General features: G+C 44.0%; 1 protein-coding gene across 1 annotated transcript in view; it reads right to left on the reverse strand.

The window, feature by feature from the left end:
* Positions 1-288: 288 nt before the first annotated feature.
* Positions 289-15,526, reverse strand: part of LOC143956208 (oocyte zinc finger protein XlCOF8.4-like) — a 216,423-nt gene continuing 201,185 nt past the window's right edge. The window contains exons 5-9 of the mRNA XM_077466376.1: positions 6,463-6,551; positions 6,108-6,183; positions 5,944-5,993; positions 5,411-5,510; positions 289-3,509 (exon numbers count right to left, since the gene is read on the reverse strand). Coding sequence (XP_077322502.1) covers positions 2,908-3,509; positions 5,411-5,510; positions 5,944-5,993; positions 6,108-6,183; positions 6,463-6,551 — 917 coding nt within the window. The 3' untranslated portion in view covers positions 289-2,907. The remainder of the gene's footprint in view (positions 3,510-5,410; positions 5,511-5,943; positions 5,994-6,107; positions 6,184-6,462; positions 6,552-15,526) is intronic.

Genomic DNA, 15,526 nt, shown 5'->3' on the forward strand with positions numbered 1-15,526 from the left:
CCAATCAGAAGCTCCGTCTCTGCCCATGAGGTCCCCTGAAGACGATTGTCAACATATCTCTTAGTTCCCCCACAATGACGAACATACAAGTTAACCGTTGGATATCATTTACCAAAACCCTACCTTTATCATACCCTTTCTTCCTTGACATTATACTGTAAGTTCTAAACAGATCCTTTATAAGCGTGAAGTTACTTCCCCCTTATGCTTGGTCGGGGTAACCGCTGCCTTATACAAAAGTTATTGCCCACATGTGATGTCACCAAACATACCACCAAGGACACTGTACATTGTTGAACAATCAGCTTTATAAAAGAGAAGAAATAAGCTTTTTAGAGCAGATATATGTGATATGTGTGGGTGAAGATAGGTTTATTGTGCTAGTTTCCTGAGGAGCTGATGGGTAGGAGGAGGGGGCTACAGAGGAACAAATCTCGATGGTCCTATGTGACATTCTCATTTGCCTCTCAAGAGCTCCATCTCTTCCCATGGGCTCCTCAGAAAATCAATTCCAACTTCTCCTTCCTACCTCTGATGTAGTGATGATACAGGCTAAAGGGTAGGGCATCATTTAAAGTAGATGCCAGTGTAAACCCTTCTGATCCCAATGGTCTTCTGTGACTTTCTCCCAGGAGTGCCATCTTTCCCCATGTGTTCTCCATCTAGCTAGCAGTGCCAACCCTTCCTTTTCCCATTGTCTCCCGTGACTTTCTCTCCATCCCCTCCCAAGGATTCCTCAGAGCACCAGTGCCACCTTCTCTTCCACTAGTTGTGCCACAGTAACAAGAATACAGGACAAGGATTGGGGTTATTTAAACAAGGAGAGCCCACCCTTCTCTTTCTGATAATTTTTTGTGACTTTTTCCCTCCCTCTCAGAAGCTCCACCTATGCCCATAGGCTCCTCAGCAGACCAGTACAAACTTTTCTTCTCCTAGCTCTGAAATAGAAGTTAGCATACAGGTTATGGGGTGTGACTTTCTATTAGGAGGTTTATCTCCTTCTATGGGTTCCTCAGCACACCAATGCCAACTCTTCTCTTAATTCTAATATAATAACAGGAATAAAGGCTAAGAGTAGGGCATAATTTCTCCCAGGAGCACCATCTTACCCCATGGCTTCTCCAGAATGCTAGTTTTAGCTAGCTAGAAGGATCAACCCTGCCCTTTCCCCATTATCTCCTGTCGCTTTCTCCCAGGAGCTCCATCTTTTCCCATGGATTCCTCAGAACACCAGTGCCAACATCTCTTCTTTTAATTCTGCCACAGTAACAAGCATACAGGTCATGGGTGGTGCATCATTAAAAATGAGTGCCTGCTCTTCACTTTTTTAAGGTCTCCTGTGACTTTTTCCCTCTAAGGAGCTCCATGTCTGCCCATGTGTTCCTCAGAACACCAATGGCAACTGTTCCTCTACTAGTGCTGCCATGGTTAATGATACACAGGTTTCGAGGTAAAACATCAAGTTAAAAAAGCAGTGCCCATCTTTCCCTTTTCAATGGTCTCCTATGACTTTCTCCGAGGAGCTCCAATTCCTCCCATGGGTTCCTCAGAACACCAATGCCAACCTTTCTCTCAATTCTAATACAATGAAAAGCAGAAAGGTTAAAAGTAGGCCATCATTTATCCCAGGAATGCCACTTTCCCCATAGCTTACGCAGAATGCTAGCAGTGCCAACCCTTCTCTTTCCCATTGTGAGTTTCTCCCAGGAGCTCCATCTCTTCCCATGGATTCCTCAGAACACCAGTGGCATCTTCTCTCCTCTTAATTCTTCCACAAGAACAAGCATACAGGATGGGGGTTTGGCATAATTAAAAAAGGAGTGCCCACCCTTCTCTTTCTCCAGGTCTCTTGTGACTGAAGTCCCTTCCAGGAGCTCTATATCCATTCATGGGTTCCTCAGCACACCAATAACAACTTTTCCTTTCCTAGTGCTGCCACAGTAACTAGCATACAATTTATGGGGTGGGACATTGTTTAAAAAAAAGCAGTGCCCACCATTCCCTCTCCCATTTTCTTCTGGAACTTTCTCAGAGAAGTTCCATTTCCTCCCATGGGTTACTTAGAATACCAATGCCAACCTTTCTCTTAATTTTAATACAATAACAAGCATAGGCATAATTTTTCCCAGGAGTTCCATCTTTCCCTATGGGTTCCCTGGAATGCTAGTGTCAGCTAGCTAAAAGTGCCAACCCTTCCCTTTTCCCATGGTCTCCTTTGACTTTTTCCCAAGAGCTCCAAATCTTCCCATGAATTCCTCAGAGCACCAGTGCCAACTCTTCTTACTGTATATGACTTTGGGGGTTTGGCATCAATAAAAAGGAGTGCCCATCTTTCTCTCAGGTCTCTAATGACTTTTTCCTTTTAAGTCCCTCTCAGGAGCTCCAAATCGATCCATTGGTTCCTCGGCACAACAGTGGCAACTTTTCCTTTCCTAACACTGCCACAGTAACTAGCATACAGGGCTTGGGCGCAGCATAATTTAAAAAAAAGGCAGTGCCCACCAATCCGTTTCCCATGGTCTCCTATGACTTTCTCTGAGGAGCTCCAGCTCTTCCCATCGATTCCTCAGAACACCAATGCCAACTTTTCTCTTAATTCTAATACAATAACAAGCATCAAAGTTAAGAGTAGGGCATCATTTCTCCAAAAAGCGCCATCTTTCCCCATAGGTTCCTCAGAACGCTAACATCTCAGAATTATCACCCACTTCTGCTATGGTGACAAGTATACAAGACAGGGGTGTAGGTTAAACTTTTATGAATCCTAAAAACAATCGAGTAGTGTCCCTTCCTGTCCTCTCTTAGCATCTTGGCAGCTGAACAGCGTCAAGAGCGACAGCGGCAAGAGCGTGTGCTGAAGCCCAAGTCTTTTCCCGCTGTTACAGTCTGGTCCTGCCACTGTCCCTCTCAGCTTGAAAAAGGCTTCTCTGCACTGTGGACCCTCTGATGGATGACCAGACTGGACCTTAGCATGAAAAAGTCTCCACAATCTGGGCATGTGTAGCGCCGAAAGCCTTTGTGAGTCTTCCTGTGGTTAACCAGGTGCGACTGTCTAATAAAATTGGCGCCGCATTCAGGGCAAGAGAAAGGCTCGTTTTCAGCATGGAACTTCTGGTGCATTACCAAGCTCTGCTTCTGTGCATACTCTTTGCCGCACTCGGTGCATTTGTATGGCTTCTCGCCTGTGTGGAGCCGTTGGTGTCGCAGGTAGTTCGCCTTCTGGATAAACTGTTTGCCGCACTCAGAGCAAGAATACGGCTTCTCCCCCGAATGGATACGCCGGTGGAGAACAAGGCTGGACTTGTGTTTGAAGAACCCGCCGCACTCGGCGCATGAAAACGGCTTATCGCCTGTCAAAGTCTGGTGGTTGATGGCCAGGATCTTTGGGCTCGCCATAGGTTCGGTACCCCACCCTGAGACATCTTCTGATTTCCACACAGACAGGCGCTCTTTGGATTTGGTGTCGTTTCTTGTCCTGTAGTCTTGAGGATTCTTCTTCTGAAGGTAAACTGGAATACAGAAGATAAGATGAACTTAAGTGCAAATTCCCATCAGAAATCCCCTCTTCGCATCAGAAGTCTCCCATTACACCAGAGTCCCCTTTTCACATCAAAAACCTCCCCATCAAATCAGAGTCCCCCCTTCCCATCAAAAGTCCCCTATTACACCAGAGTCCCCCTTTCACATCAGAAGCCACCCAATCAGATCAGAGTCCCCCCTGTACATCAGAAGTCTCCCATCACACCCGAGTCCCCCATCACACCAGAGACCCCCATTACACATCAGAAGCCACCCCATTAGATTAGAGTCCCCCCTGCACACCAGAAGTCCCCCCTCTCACACCAGAAGTCCCCCATCACACCAGAGTCTACCTTTCGCATAAGAAGACACCCCATCAGATCAGAAGTCCCACATCACACTAGATTCCCCCCCTTCACACCAGAGTCTACCCCATCACACCAGAGTCTCCCCCCATCACACCAGAGTCCTCCTTTCACATCAGAAGCCACCCCATCAGATCAGAGTCCCCCTGCACATCAGAAGTCCCCCATTCACACCAGAAGTCACCCATCACACCAGAGGTCCCACACGTCACACCAGAGTCCCCCATTACACATCAGAAGCCACCCCATCAGATCAGTGTCCCCCTGCACATCAGAAGTCCCCCATTCACACCAGAAGTCACCCATCACACCAGAGGTCCCACACGTCACACCAGAGTCCCCCCATTACACATCAGAAGCCACCCCATTAGATCAGAGTCCCCCCTACACATCAGAAGTCCCCCCATCACACCAGAAGTCCCCACTATCACACCAGAAGTCCCCCATCACACCAGAGTCTACCTTTCACATCAGAAGCCACCCCATCAGATCAGAAGTCCCACATCACACCAGAGTCCCCCCCTTCACACCAGAGTCCCCCCCTTCACACCAGAGTCTCCCCCATCACACCAGAGTCTCCCCCCATCACACCAGAGTCCTCCTTTCACATCAGAAGCCACCCCATCAGATCAGAGTCCCCCTGCACATCAGAAGTCCCCCATTCACACCAGAAGTCACCCATCACACCAGAGGTCCCACACGTCACACCAGAGTCCCCCATCCCACCAGAGTCCCCCCCATCACATCAGAGTCCAACCCATCCCACCAGAGTCCCCTCTTCACACCAGAAACCCCCCCATCACATTAAAAGTCCTTCCGTCATATCAGAGTCCCCATTTTACATCAGAAAACCCCCACCCCCATCATATCAGAGTCCTTCCTTACATCAAGGTCTCCATAAGAAGTGGGGACCAACTGATCTGAATCCACAGTCTGAAGCTACATCACAGACCCTAGCTGTGGGCCAGATAGATTCTTGTAGTGGGCCAGATGTAGAACATTGGAGTCTCTTGCTCTAGAGCCTTGCTGATGGATCTGTAAAAGATGATGTCTGGCCAGTGCTCCAGGGATCGGGGTGTGGCATGTGATCATGGAGTTACCTGATTGGACCAATAAGTTGGAGCAGGATTTGGAGCTCCTCTAAACACCACCCTGTATTGTAGCTGAACATCGTAAGATGAACATCAAGTGAACCTGTCCTGGGCTAAAACCCATGTAATAATAGTGATAAATTACAGTGACCTTGTGATGCATGGGGGTCAAGGCTTATTATCAGGAGGGGGACAGGGGTTCGACTTAATAATGGGCAGAGATCAAGGTTTCTTAATTCTGTACTAGCCAAGTACAAGACAAGACAAGACAAGACCATTTACTTCTATGTCCTCTGTGTGCAGTTCCTCCCCTAAGCAGCAGAAGGCTGAATCAGAACTCCCGTAATGGTGGTCCTCACAGGCAGGTCCTCAATTATTATCCATCTGACCAATCAGAACATGACTGAGTATGCGCCCAGCTCTGCCCTCATTTACCTGGGATGATGTCTGTAACCTCTTCCTTTTTGATCACCACCTCTTCCTCCTCCTCAGTCTCTGATTTGATGATGACATTCAGACCCATGTGAGTTCCACCCTAAACAACAGAAACTGATCAGTTCAAGTATTAAAGGGGACCTGTCGCAATGTAAGTAAGCACAATGGGTTAGGTCACTGTGCCAAATATCTGGTTTACATGAACCAAAAACAAACCCATAATTGTCTTAGCAGACACAACATCTGAAAGTTGAAATGAGACTTGCAGTGGGAGTGGTTGCTACATAAAGAGGCAGGCAGAAGCAATAATAGGAAAGACAAAGCTGAGGGTTGGCATCAGCAGCCCCAGTGACATTCACTCATACCCCAGGAGCAGGCAAGAGGCTGGGCAGTGCCAGGGAGCCTGATGGACTGGCCGACATTGAATACTGTGGAAACCCTCCTCATACTATGCAGTCATATAGCACAACAGAGGTGGAGGTAGAAGAGTGTGGGCAGAGCAGGAAATGGATGACAGCTCCTCTGACATCTACCTCATCAACCTCCTTTGCTTCCTCCTCCTCTGGATCTCCATCAGATTCATCTAAAATATACAAACTGAGAGTCAGAGAAGGAAATGATAGATAGATAGATAGATAGATAGATAGATAGATAGATAGATAGATAGATAGATAATACAGAATCCCTCTACACACACCTTGCCCGGTATCAATAGGAACTTCCTCCTCTTCCTCCTTAAAGTAGGACTCCACCATTACCATGTTCAGATTTTTCTGCCAAACAATACAAAGGCCAGAGAGAGAGAGAAATGAGAGTGGAACCTTCGGGAATGCCATAGCAATTTAAAGAAACTCAACCTGCCACTAAGACCCCCCCCCCACCACTTCCCGACACCACCTTCTCCATGCGGTGCCCAGGTGAGCGCTAGAAAGGGACTATTTCTTTTAATAGATACGTAATAGTGATTTTTTTTATATACCTTAGGAGTTCAGCATAATTACATCTAATAAAAAAAAATATTTTTATATTCAGTATTTTCTAATGGAACGTACCTGTTCTTCCCTTCCTAATTCCTGTGGTGAATCCCGGGAATACAGAGGACGGGGACATCTCTCTGGGGGGTTCCCATTACTGGATCCATCTGTAGGAAACACACACACTGACTGAATACTGTACATTGTTTCTATGTCTTTATATCAGAGGATGTGTGTATCTAGGTAGATCCTCAATACTCCTCTCTCCTTTACAAGAAATTGAAGTCTCCTCTTACTCGGTGATGTGAGGGCCAGCTGGCTCACCATCATGACCTCTTTGTAGAGATCCTTGTGTCCTTCTATATACTCCCACTCCTCCATGGAAAAATAGACAGTGACATCCTGACACCTTATAGCAGGGATGGTGAACCTTGGCACCCCAGATGTTTTGGAACTACATTTCCCATGAAGCTCAACTACATTACAGAGTGCATGAGCATCATGGGAAATGTATTTCCAAAACATCTGGGGTGCCAAGGTTCACTGCCACTGTCCTTATATCAGAGGATGTATCCAGGTGGATCCTCAATACAAGAAATGGAAGTCAACTTTTACCCCGTGATGTGAGAGCCGGCTGGCTCGCCAATATAAAATTTATTTTAGAGATCCTAGTCTCCTTCTAAATACTCCCACTCCTCAATGGAGAAAAAGACAGTAATATCCTGACACCTCATAGGAACCTGACAAACTATATCTTTATATCAGAGGATGTGTATATCTAGGTGGATCCTCAATACAAGAAATGGAAGTCTCCTCTTACCCGGTGATGTGAGGGCCAGCTGGCTCGCCATGACGTCCTTCTACAGATCCTTGTGTCCTTCTAAATACTCCCACTCCTCCATGGATGGCAACACCGCACCATCCCACGCAATGGCATCATCACCAGATTCATTTCATGAGGGGCGAGGGCCTGTAAGACACACAGGGGCTGAGTGAAAGTGTCGGCCTATGGATCATGTTGTCCTCAGCTAGTGTGTAGGGGATGGCAGTGAAGGAACACAAAGGAATACAAGGGTTTAAACTGAGCCCAGTGCTACCTGATGATCTATATGGACTATGGGGCAGTTTTAAAGATTCCCTGAAGAAGACTACTAAAATGCATCCAAACCCAAAAACGAAAGGGTAATATATTTCAGCTTAGCAGTCCTTGGATGGGTGGAATCTGCTTCTTTTTCTTTATTTGTATCTAGTGATTCTGCCAGTAATCCCAGGATGACAACGCTCACTCCCCGCACTCTATAGATAAAGGAACAGCGTTGTTGCCCTAAGACAGGAACTACAACCCACCCTTTCCACCCATCCCCCCCAATAGTGGTTGGAAATGGCTGTATCTGGCTGATTTCCTATTTCGGTGGGGCGTCGTTTATCATGATTGACATGGATCCGCATCATTTGATGACGTTATTGTCGGAGGATTTACATCAAGGGTCTTTTTTTTTTTTTTAAAGGACTTGTCCAAAACGGTGTGTTTTTGTATTTACTTTTCACTTTTGTTGTGAATGAGTAGGGGTGCTATGCAACCCCTACTCATTCACACAGTGAGGGGTTTGACCTGGGGGGCCTGCAGATTCCATTAGGCCCCTGCTCACAGGCGCCCACAACGACTGGGCCAGGGTTGTGGGGACGAGGCCCTTGTCTTCATCACGAGGTGTTTTGCTGGAGGGTCCCTTCTGGTAAGGTCCCTGCCACATGTTGAGGGTATGTGGCCTAGTATGGTTCTGGGGGGAACCAAAACTCTCGCCCCCCTCTACTTCTTGGGATGTATAGATAGATAAAGGTCAGGGTGGATTTTTTGGGGGGCACCACACGCATTTTTTCTTTTTTGAGTAGGGCTCCCCCGTTAACTCCTTATCAGACCTGAAGGGTCTGGTATGGAATTTCAAGAGGACCCCACGCTGTTTTGCATGGGGTCCCCCTTTAAATTCCAGAGCAAGTCATGCCAAGGCTGAAGGACCTGAAATGAATTATGGGGGGAACCCAGTGGAAGAAGGAAGCGGTCATAGATAACAGAGGGAGAAAAACCGGCTACAATCTATGATGTTCTCCTGCTGATAAGGATGAAAGTCCGGAGTTTGGTGAATGCCGTAACAAGCGATGTTCAGTCTAAACTGGGGGGGAGGGGGGATGGGGGCCTCATCCCTACTGGTAATAATAAAAATAATACAGGAAGAAATACGATGATGTGTTGGGGGTGACTTGTAACAATAATAATAATAACGGTAGAAGGTGTTGGAGGTGATCAGTGTCAGTAATAATAGAAGTTACACCGTGATGTATTATGGGGTGATCATAATAATAGAGATCAGTGATATCAGTGTCGTGATCATTAATAATAATAACAATAATAATAATCAGTGATGATAATAAAAAAATAATAGTAATAGTGATAATCAGTGATAATAATAGTAATGATCAGCAATAATAATAATGGTGATCAATAATAATAATAATAGTAATATTAATCAATAATAATCAGCAATGATAATAATAATAATAATAATGGTGATTGATAATAATAATAATAATACAAATAATAATAATGGTGATCAGTGATGGTAATCATAATAATAGTGATCAGTAATTATATAAAAAATAATAAAGGTGATCAGTGAGAATAATAATCAGTGATGATGATAATATGAATATTGGTCAGTAATAATAATAATCAGCAATGATAATAATAATAATAGTGATTGGTAATAATAATAAAAATAATAATAATAAGTGATGGTAATAATAATAATAATAATGGTGATCAGTAAGTATATTAAAAATAATAATGGTGATCAGTAATAATAATAATCAGTGATGATGATGATAATAATAATATGAATATTGATCAGTAATAATAATAATCACCAATGATAATAATAATAATGGTGATCAGTAATTATATTAAAAATAATAATGGTGATTAGTGATAATAATAATCAGTGATTAAGGTTAATAATAATAATATGAATATTGATCAGTAATAATAATAATAATAATGGTGATCAGTAAAAATAATAATCAGCAATGATAATAATAATAATGGTTATCGGTAATTATATTAAAAATAATAATGGTGATTAGTGATGATAATGATAATAATGATCAGTAATTATGATAATGATATTGGCGATTGGTAATAATATTAATGGTGATCAGTAATAGCAAATAATGATGACAAACAAAAATGATCATAATAATAATAATAGTGATGAGAAATAATAATGATGATAATAAGGAGTGCTGTGTTGTGGGTGATCAGTTATGGTGGTAATATGAATATTGATCAATAATAATAATCAGCAATGATAATAATAATGGTGACTGATAATAAAAATAATAATGGTTATCAATTATAATACTAACAATAATAATAACAAGGTGATTAGTGATAATAATAATCAGTGATTAAGGTTAATAATAATAATATGAATATTGATCAGTAATAATAATAATAATAATGGTGATCAGTAAAAATAATAATCAGCAATGATAATAATAATAATGGTTATCGGTACTTATATTAAAAATAATAATAATTAGTGATAATAATAATAATGGTGATTGGTAATAATAATAAAAATAATACTAATCAGTGATGGTAATAATAATAATACTGGTGATCAGTAATTATATTAAAAATAATATTAGTGATAATAATAACAATCGGTAATTAAGGTTGATAATAATAATATGAATATTGATCAGTAATAATAATAATAACGGTGATCTGTAACAATAATAATAATCAGCAATGATAATAATGATGATTGATAATTATAATAATAATAATTAGTGATGGTAATAAGGGTGATCACTAATTATATTAAAAATAATAATGGTGATTAGTGATGATAATGATAATGATGATCAGTAATTCTGATAATGATATTGGCGATTGGTAATAATATTAATGGTGATCAGTCATTGCAAATAATGATGACAAACAAAAATTATAATAATAATAATAGTGATGAGAAATAATAATGATGATAATAAGGAGTGCTGTGTTGTGGGTGATCAGTGATGGTGGTAATATGAACATTGATCAATAATCAGCAATGATAATAATAATGGTGATTGATAATAAAAATAATAATGGTGATCAATTATAATACTAACAATAATAATAACAAGTGATAATAGTAATAATATGAATATTGATCAGTAATTCTGATATTGGTGATTGGTAATCATAATTGATGATAAGGAGTGATCATATTGATGATCGGGGACACAGTGCTGTGTTATGGGGAGATCGGTGGATATGATCGGTGTCGGGGATGATCAGATGATGATGACGGTCCCCCTCCCCCCCTTACCCCGGTGTAGATACATATATACACACACACACAGCTCCCCCAGTGACGTCACTCTCCGTTCTACACGCCGGACACTTCCGATCATTGTGAGGTGGGCGGGGCGGGGAGGGAGGGCGCTCTGCGCATGTGTGTGAGAGATGAGAGTCTAGAGAGGGAGGAGGTGGGGGAGTGATGACGTCACACCAGAAGAGGGAACCTCCATGGTGACAACACTGATCTCTCTCTATATACACACACAGTGCTGATCTCTACACCGATCAACCATAACATTGTGACAGTATAAGTGACTACTGCTGGTAATATCTAGTTACTATGACACCTGAGTTACTATGACACCTGGAAGTGGGTGGGATATATTAGATAGCAGGGGAACATGTTGTCCCTGAAGTTGCTGTGGTGAATTGAAAAGTAATGTCCCTGGCAGTGTGTTGTGTATGGTGGGGCTGTCAGGATGTCCATGCTGATCTGCAGCCAAGAGCGCCCACACTGGGCGGTGGACCCCGGAGTGATGGAAGGAGGTGGTCTTCTCTGATGGTTTGAAGAACACGACAACCACTCCACATTCTCCCACTCCCATCCATCCTCTGTGGAATGTGCTGGAAAAACAAGTCTGATCCATGGAGGCCGCACCTCCCAGTGTACAGGATCTGATAGTGACAGCTGAGTGCCGATACCACAACTTACCATCACAGGTGTAGAGGTGACCACGTCTGGACGGGTCAGGGTGGGGGGGTCATAATGTTATGGCTGATCGGTGTGTACACGGCTGAGAGCAAACACTGAGTTTTATATATATATATATATATATATATATATATATATATATATATATATAAAGCTGGGATGCAGGGGTCAGGACTCAGGAGTAAGAAACACTTTGTGCAGGGGGCAGGGGTGAATAATGCAGGGGTCAGGGGTGCATAATGGAGAGTGAAGGGGTGAGTGATGGAGAGTGCAGGTGTGGGTAATGCAGGGGTCAGGGGTGCGTAATGGAGAGTGCAGGGGTGAGTGATGGAGAGCGAAGGGGTGAGTGATGGAGAGTGAAGGGGTGAGTGATGGAGAGTGCAGGTGTGGGTAATGCAGGGGTCAGGGGTGCGTAATGGAGAGTGCAGGGGTGAGTGATGGAGAGCGAAGGGGTGAGTGATGGAGAGTGCAGGGGTGAGTGATGGCGAGCGAAGGGGTGAGTGATGGAGAGTGCAGGGGTGAGTGATGGAGAGCGAAGGGGTGAGTGATGGAGATTGAAGAGGTGAGTGATGGAGAGTGAAGGGATGAGTGATGGAGAGCGAAGGGGTGAGTGATGGAGATTGAAGGGGTGAGTGATGGAGATTGAAGAGGTGAGTGATGGAGAGTGAAGGGGTGAGTGATGGAGATTGAAGAGGTGAGTGATGGAGATTGAAGAGGTGAGTGATGGAGAGCGAAGGGGTGAGTGATGGAGAGCGAAGGGGTGAGTGATGGAGAGCGAAGGGGTGAGTGATGGAGATTGAAGAGGTGAGTGATGGAGAGTGAAGGGGTGAGTGATGGAGATTGAAGAGGTGAGTGATGGAGATTGAAGAGGTGAGTGATGGAGAGCGAAGGGGTGAGTGATGGAGAGCGAAGGGGTGAGTGATGGAGAGCGAAGGGGTGAGTGATGGAGATTGAAGAGGTGAGTGATGGAGAGTGAAGGGGTGAGTGATGGATATTGAAGAGGTGAGTAATGCAGAGTGAAGGGGGTGAGTGATGCAGAGTGAAGGGGGTGAGTGATGGACAGTGAAGGGGAGAGTGATGGGATGAGTGATGGGGAGTGAAGGGGAAAGTGATGGGGTGACTGATGGAGAGTGAAGGGGGTCACTGATGGGGTGAGTAATGGAGAGTGAAGGGGATAGTGCAGGGATAAGTGATGGTGACTTGGAGAGTGCAGGGGTGAGTAATGCAAATATCACAATGCTTTGATGAGTGGATATTGGTCAGGAGAAGTTGGCCTTTTTAGACAGACTGTATTAGCATGTAGACCACTCTAGATAATGCCCATATTTGATGCTGTGCCTGCATGATCGAAAGTGAAATCCAATGACTAAAAGGAGCAGGCCAGGGACAGCCAAGTGCTAGATGTCCTCCAGACAGATGACCAATCAAAAGGCACTTTTGCAGATGTGCATACAAATAATAATTTTTAAAGTATGGAAGAACGAGGAAGGATGGGAACGTGGTTTCCAAAATAACTTTCAGGCAAGTGGGGCAAAGATAACAAAAAACGCACACTTATTGAAGATATGTCCGATTCTGTGTCTAAAGAAAATGCACAAACGCTTGTTTTAGCAAAAGATATTTTAGACTGTAGATGGACCCACTTAACTCCGTAAGGCTGTCATAATTAGACGGCATGGTATAGAGCAAATAGAAATGTACAAATGCAGGCTTGACAAAGAGGCAGGGATGCCTTGAAATGTGTAGCCATGTCCCCAGGACATCCCCTGGCATCTGATATCATCTATTAGGTTCCTCTGGAGTTCCCTCCCGACCAGGATGTTGTCTTGAGCTTCCTATGCATACCTGGCCGGAGGCATTGCTGCACATTCTCTGGACTAGATGCCTCTGCTACAGGGTTCCCTGTAAATAAACCAGTCTTTATCAGGTATGTCAAGGGCAGACTTCAGTAAATTTCTTTCACAAGATGCAGTTCCTCCAGAGAGATAGAAGAAATCTCTAACTCAAGACATAAAAACACAGCGGAAGGCATCATCTAAGTACAGCGCTAAAGCATTTTTTGTAAGAAATTGCCAACTTACATGAAGTATGTTTTTGGAAGCATAAGAAATCAGGACATTCAGGGAACCCTGTAACAGAGGTATCCAGTCCAGGGTTTGTGTAGCACTGCTGCCTCCCGTGTAGGCATGGGAAGCTCAGAGTACTCCTTGGTTGGGTGGAGACTCCAGAGGAATTCAAAGGATGATGTCAGATGAAAGTGGGCATCTTGGGGGTGTGGCTACACATTTCAATGCATTCCTGCCTTGAGGCAGGCTTGACAAAGAGGCAGGAATGTGTTGAAATGTGTAGCCATGCTCCCAGGATGTCCCCTGGCATCTGACATCATTCATTAGGTTTCTATGGCATCTCCTCCCGACCCGGAAGTGCTCTGACTTAATTTGGCTAGCTGGCTGGATTCCATGGACTGGATGCCTCTGCTACAGGGTTCCCGGTAAATAAACCAGTCTTTAGGATCAGGTATGACAGTGGTAGACTCCGGTAAGCTTCCTTTCACATGATGCAGTTCCTCCACAGAGACAGAAGAAATCTCTGACTCAAGATATAAAAACACACACATCCAAGGGTGCCATCTAAGAGCAGCATTAAACCATTTATTGTATGATGAAAACAAAATTGGCAACTCACAAATTTTGTGGAAACATGTAGAGTATAAAAAAGCAGGACATCCAGTCCAGGGATTGTGCAGCACTGCTGCTGTCCGGGTAGGCATAGGAAGCTCCAAACACTTCCTGGTCAGGAGGAGACTCCAGATTAACCTAATGAATGATGTCAGACACCAAAGGATGTCCTGTCGGCGTGGCTACATGTTTCAAGGCATTCCTGCCTTGAGGCAGGCTTGACAAAGAGGCAAAAATTGCCTCTCCTTAGAGTGCCTCCTTACATTATTTGTCTTTCCCCAGAGTGCCCCTTACATCAAGTGCCTCTCCCCAGAGTTCCCCCTCACATCAATCCCCTCTCCCCAGAGTGTCCCCTTTCATCAATTCCCTCTCACCAGAGTGTCCCCTTTCATCAATTTCCTCTCCCCAGAGTGCCCCCTTACATCAATTGTCTCATCAGACTGCCCCCTTACATTAACCATCCCCATCAAGAGGGGACACAACTAAAATCTAGAGGGGGCACCCCTTCCCCCCCGACCAATCTGGGTCTGCTTGGGGAAATATACCTGGTCTTCCTGTCCTGGAGTCACCTGGAATTAAAGTGAAAATAAAAATGTACAAAGTTTCAGCAGAACAGGAGGTGTACGTCTGTCCTGACGACATCTGGGTGTGGTTTCCCCTTCTGAGAGACTGTCTTCACTTCCTGTTGTGTTTTGTAGACAGGAAGTGGTGGTAAATCTCTCCAGTTTGGCCACAAACATTAATAAAAAACCAACTCCCAACCCTAAATTTGAGTCGCTCTCCCAAAGACAAGGTGCAAGGCGCTAGCAGGGCTACATCCTCTACTCACACACTGAGCAAGTTCGAAAAAAAAGGAAGCCAACTGTACTCCGTAAGATTCAACCGCTAACAGGCTTTATTGATCTAGAGAAAGCAAACTGCTTGGGACTTCCTACTGACACGTTTCACCCAGTAGCCAGGGCTCAATCGAGCTAAGATTAATCTGCGAAACACATCAGAAGAAGGACTGGATGAATAAAGTTTTTCTACATTTGAATCTTGTGTAGTGCAGCAGGCTTCCTTCTTCTTTGGACTTGAACAATAAAAACCTGACAGGGGCTCCAACCTTTCCCTCCTGTTGTAGCTCCCAGTTCATGTGAAACTGCGATCAGGATTACATTCGCATAAAATGGGTCACTATATGTGCCATATTATTTAAATGGACCTTCCATCATAATCCTATTTAAAGCTGAATTCCACAAATTCAGCCCATTTGTAAAAAGTGAAGTCCAATGAGGTGCATGACATCTACTGAACTAAACTCTATTATTCATATCTGACAGGTTTGTGGCTCTGCCGGAGCATGCACTGACACTCGGGGCTGTGAGAGAGGAGAGGTGCACACAGAGCAGTTATGCCTTCTCCTTC

The sequence above is a fragment of the Lithobates pipiens genome, unplaced genomic scaffold, assembly GCF_037356315.1.
Source record: "Lithobates pipiens isolate NorthernLeopardFrog02 unplaced genomic scaffold, aLitPip1_a1.2 Scaffold_35, whole genome shotgun sequence".
NCBI lineage: Eukaryota > Metazoa > Chordata > Amphibia > Anura > Ranidae > Lithobates > Lithobates pipiens.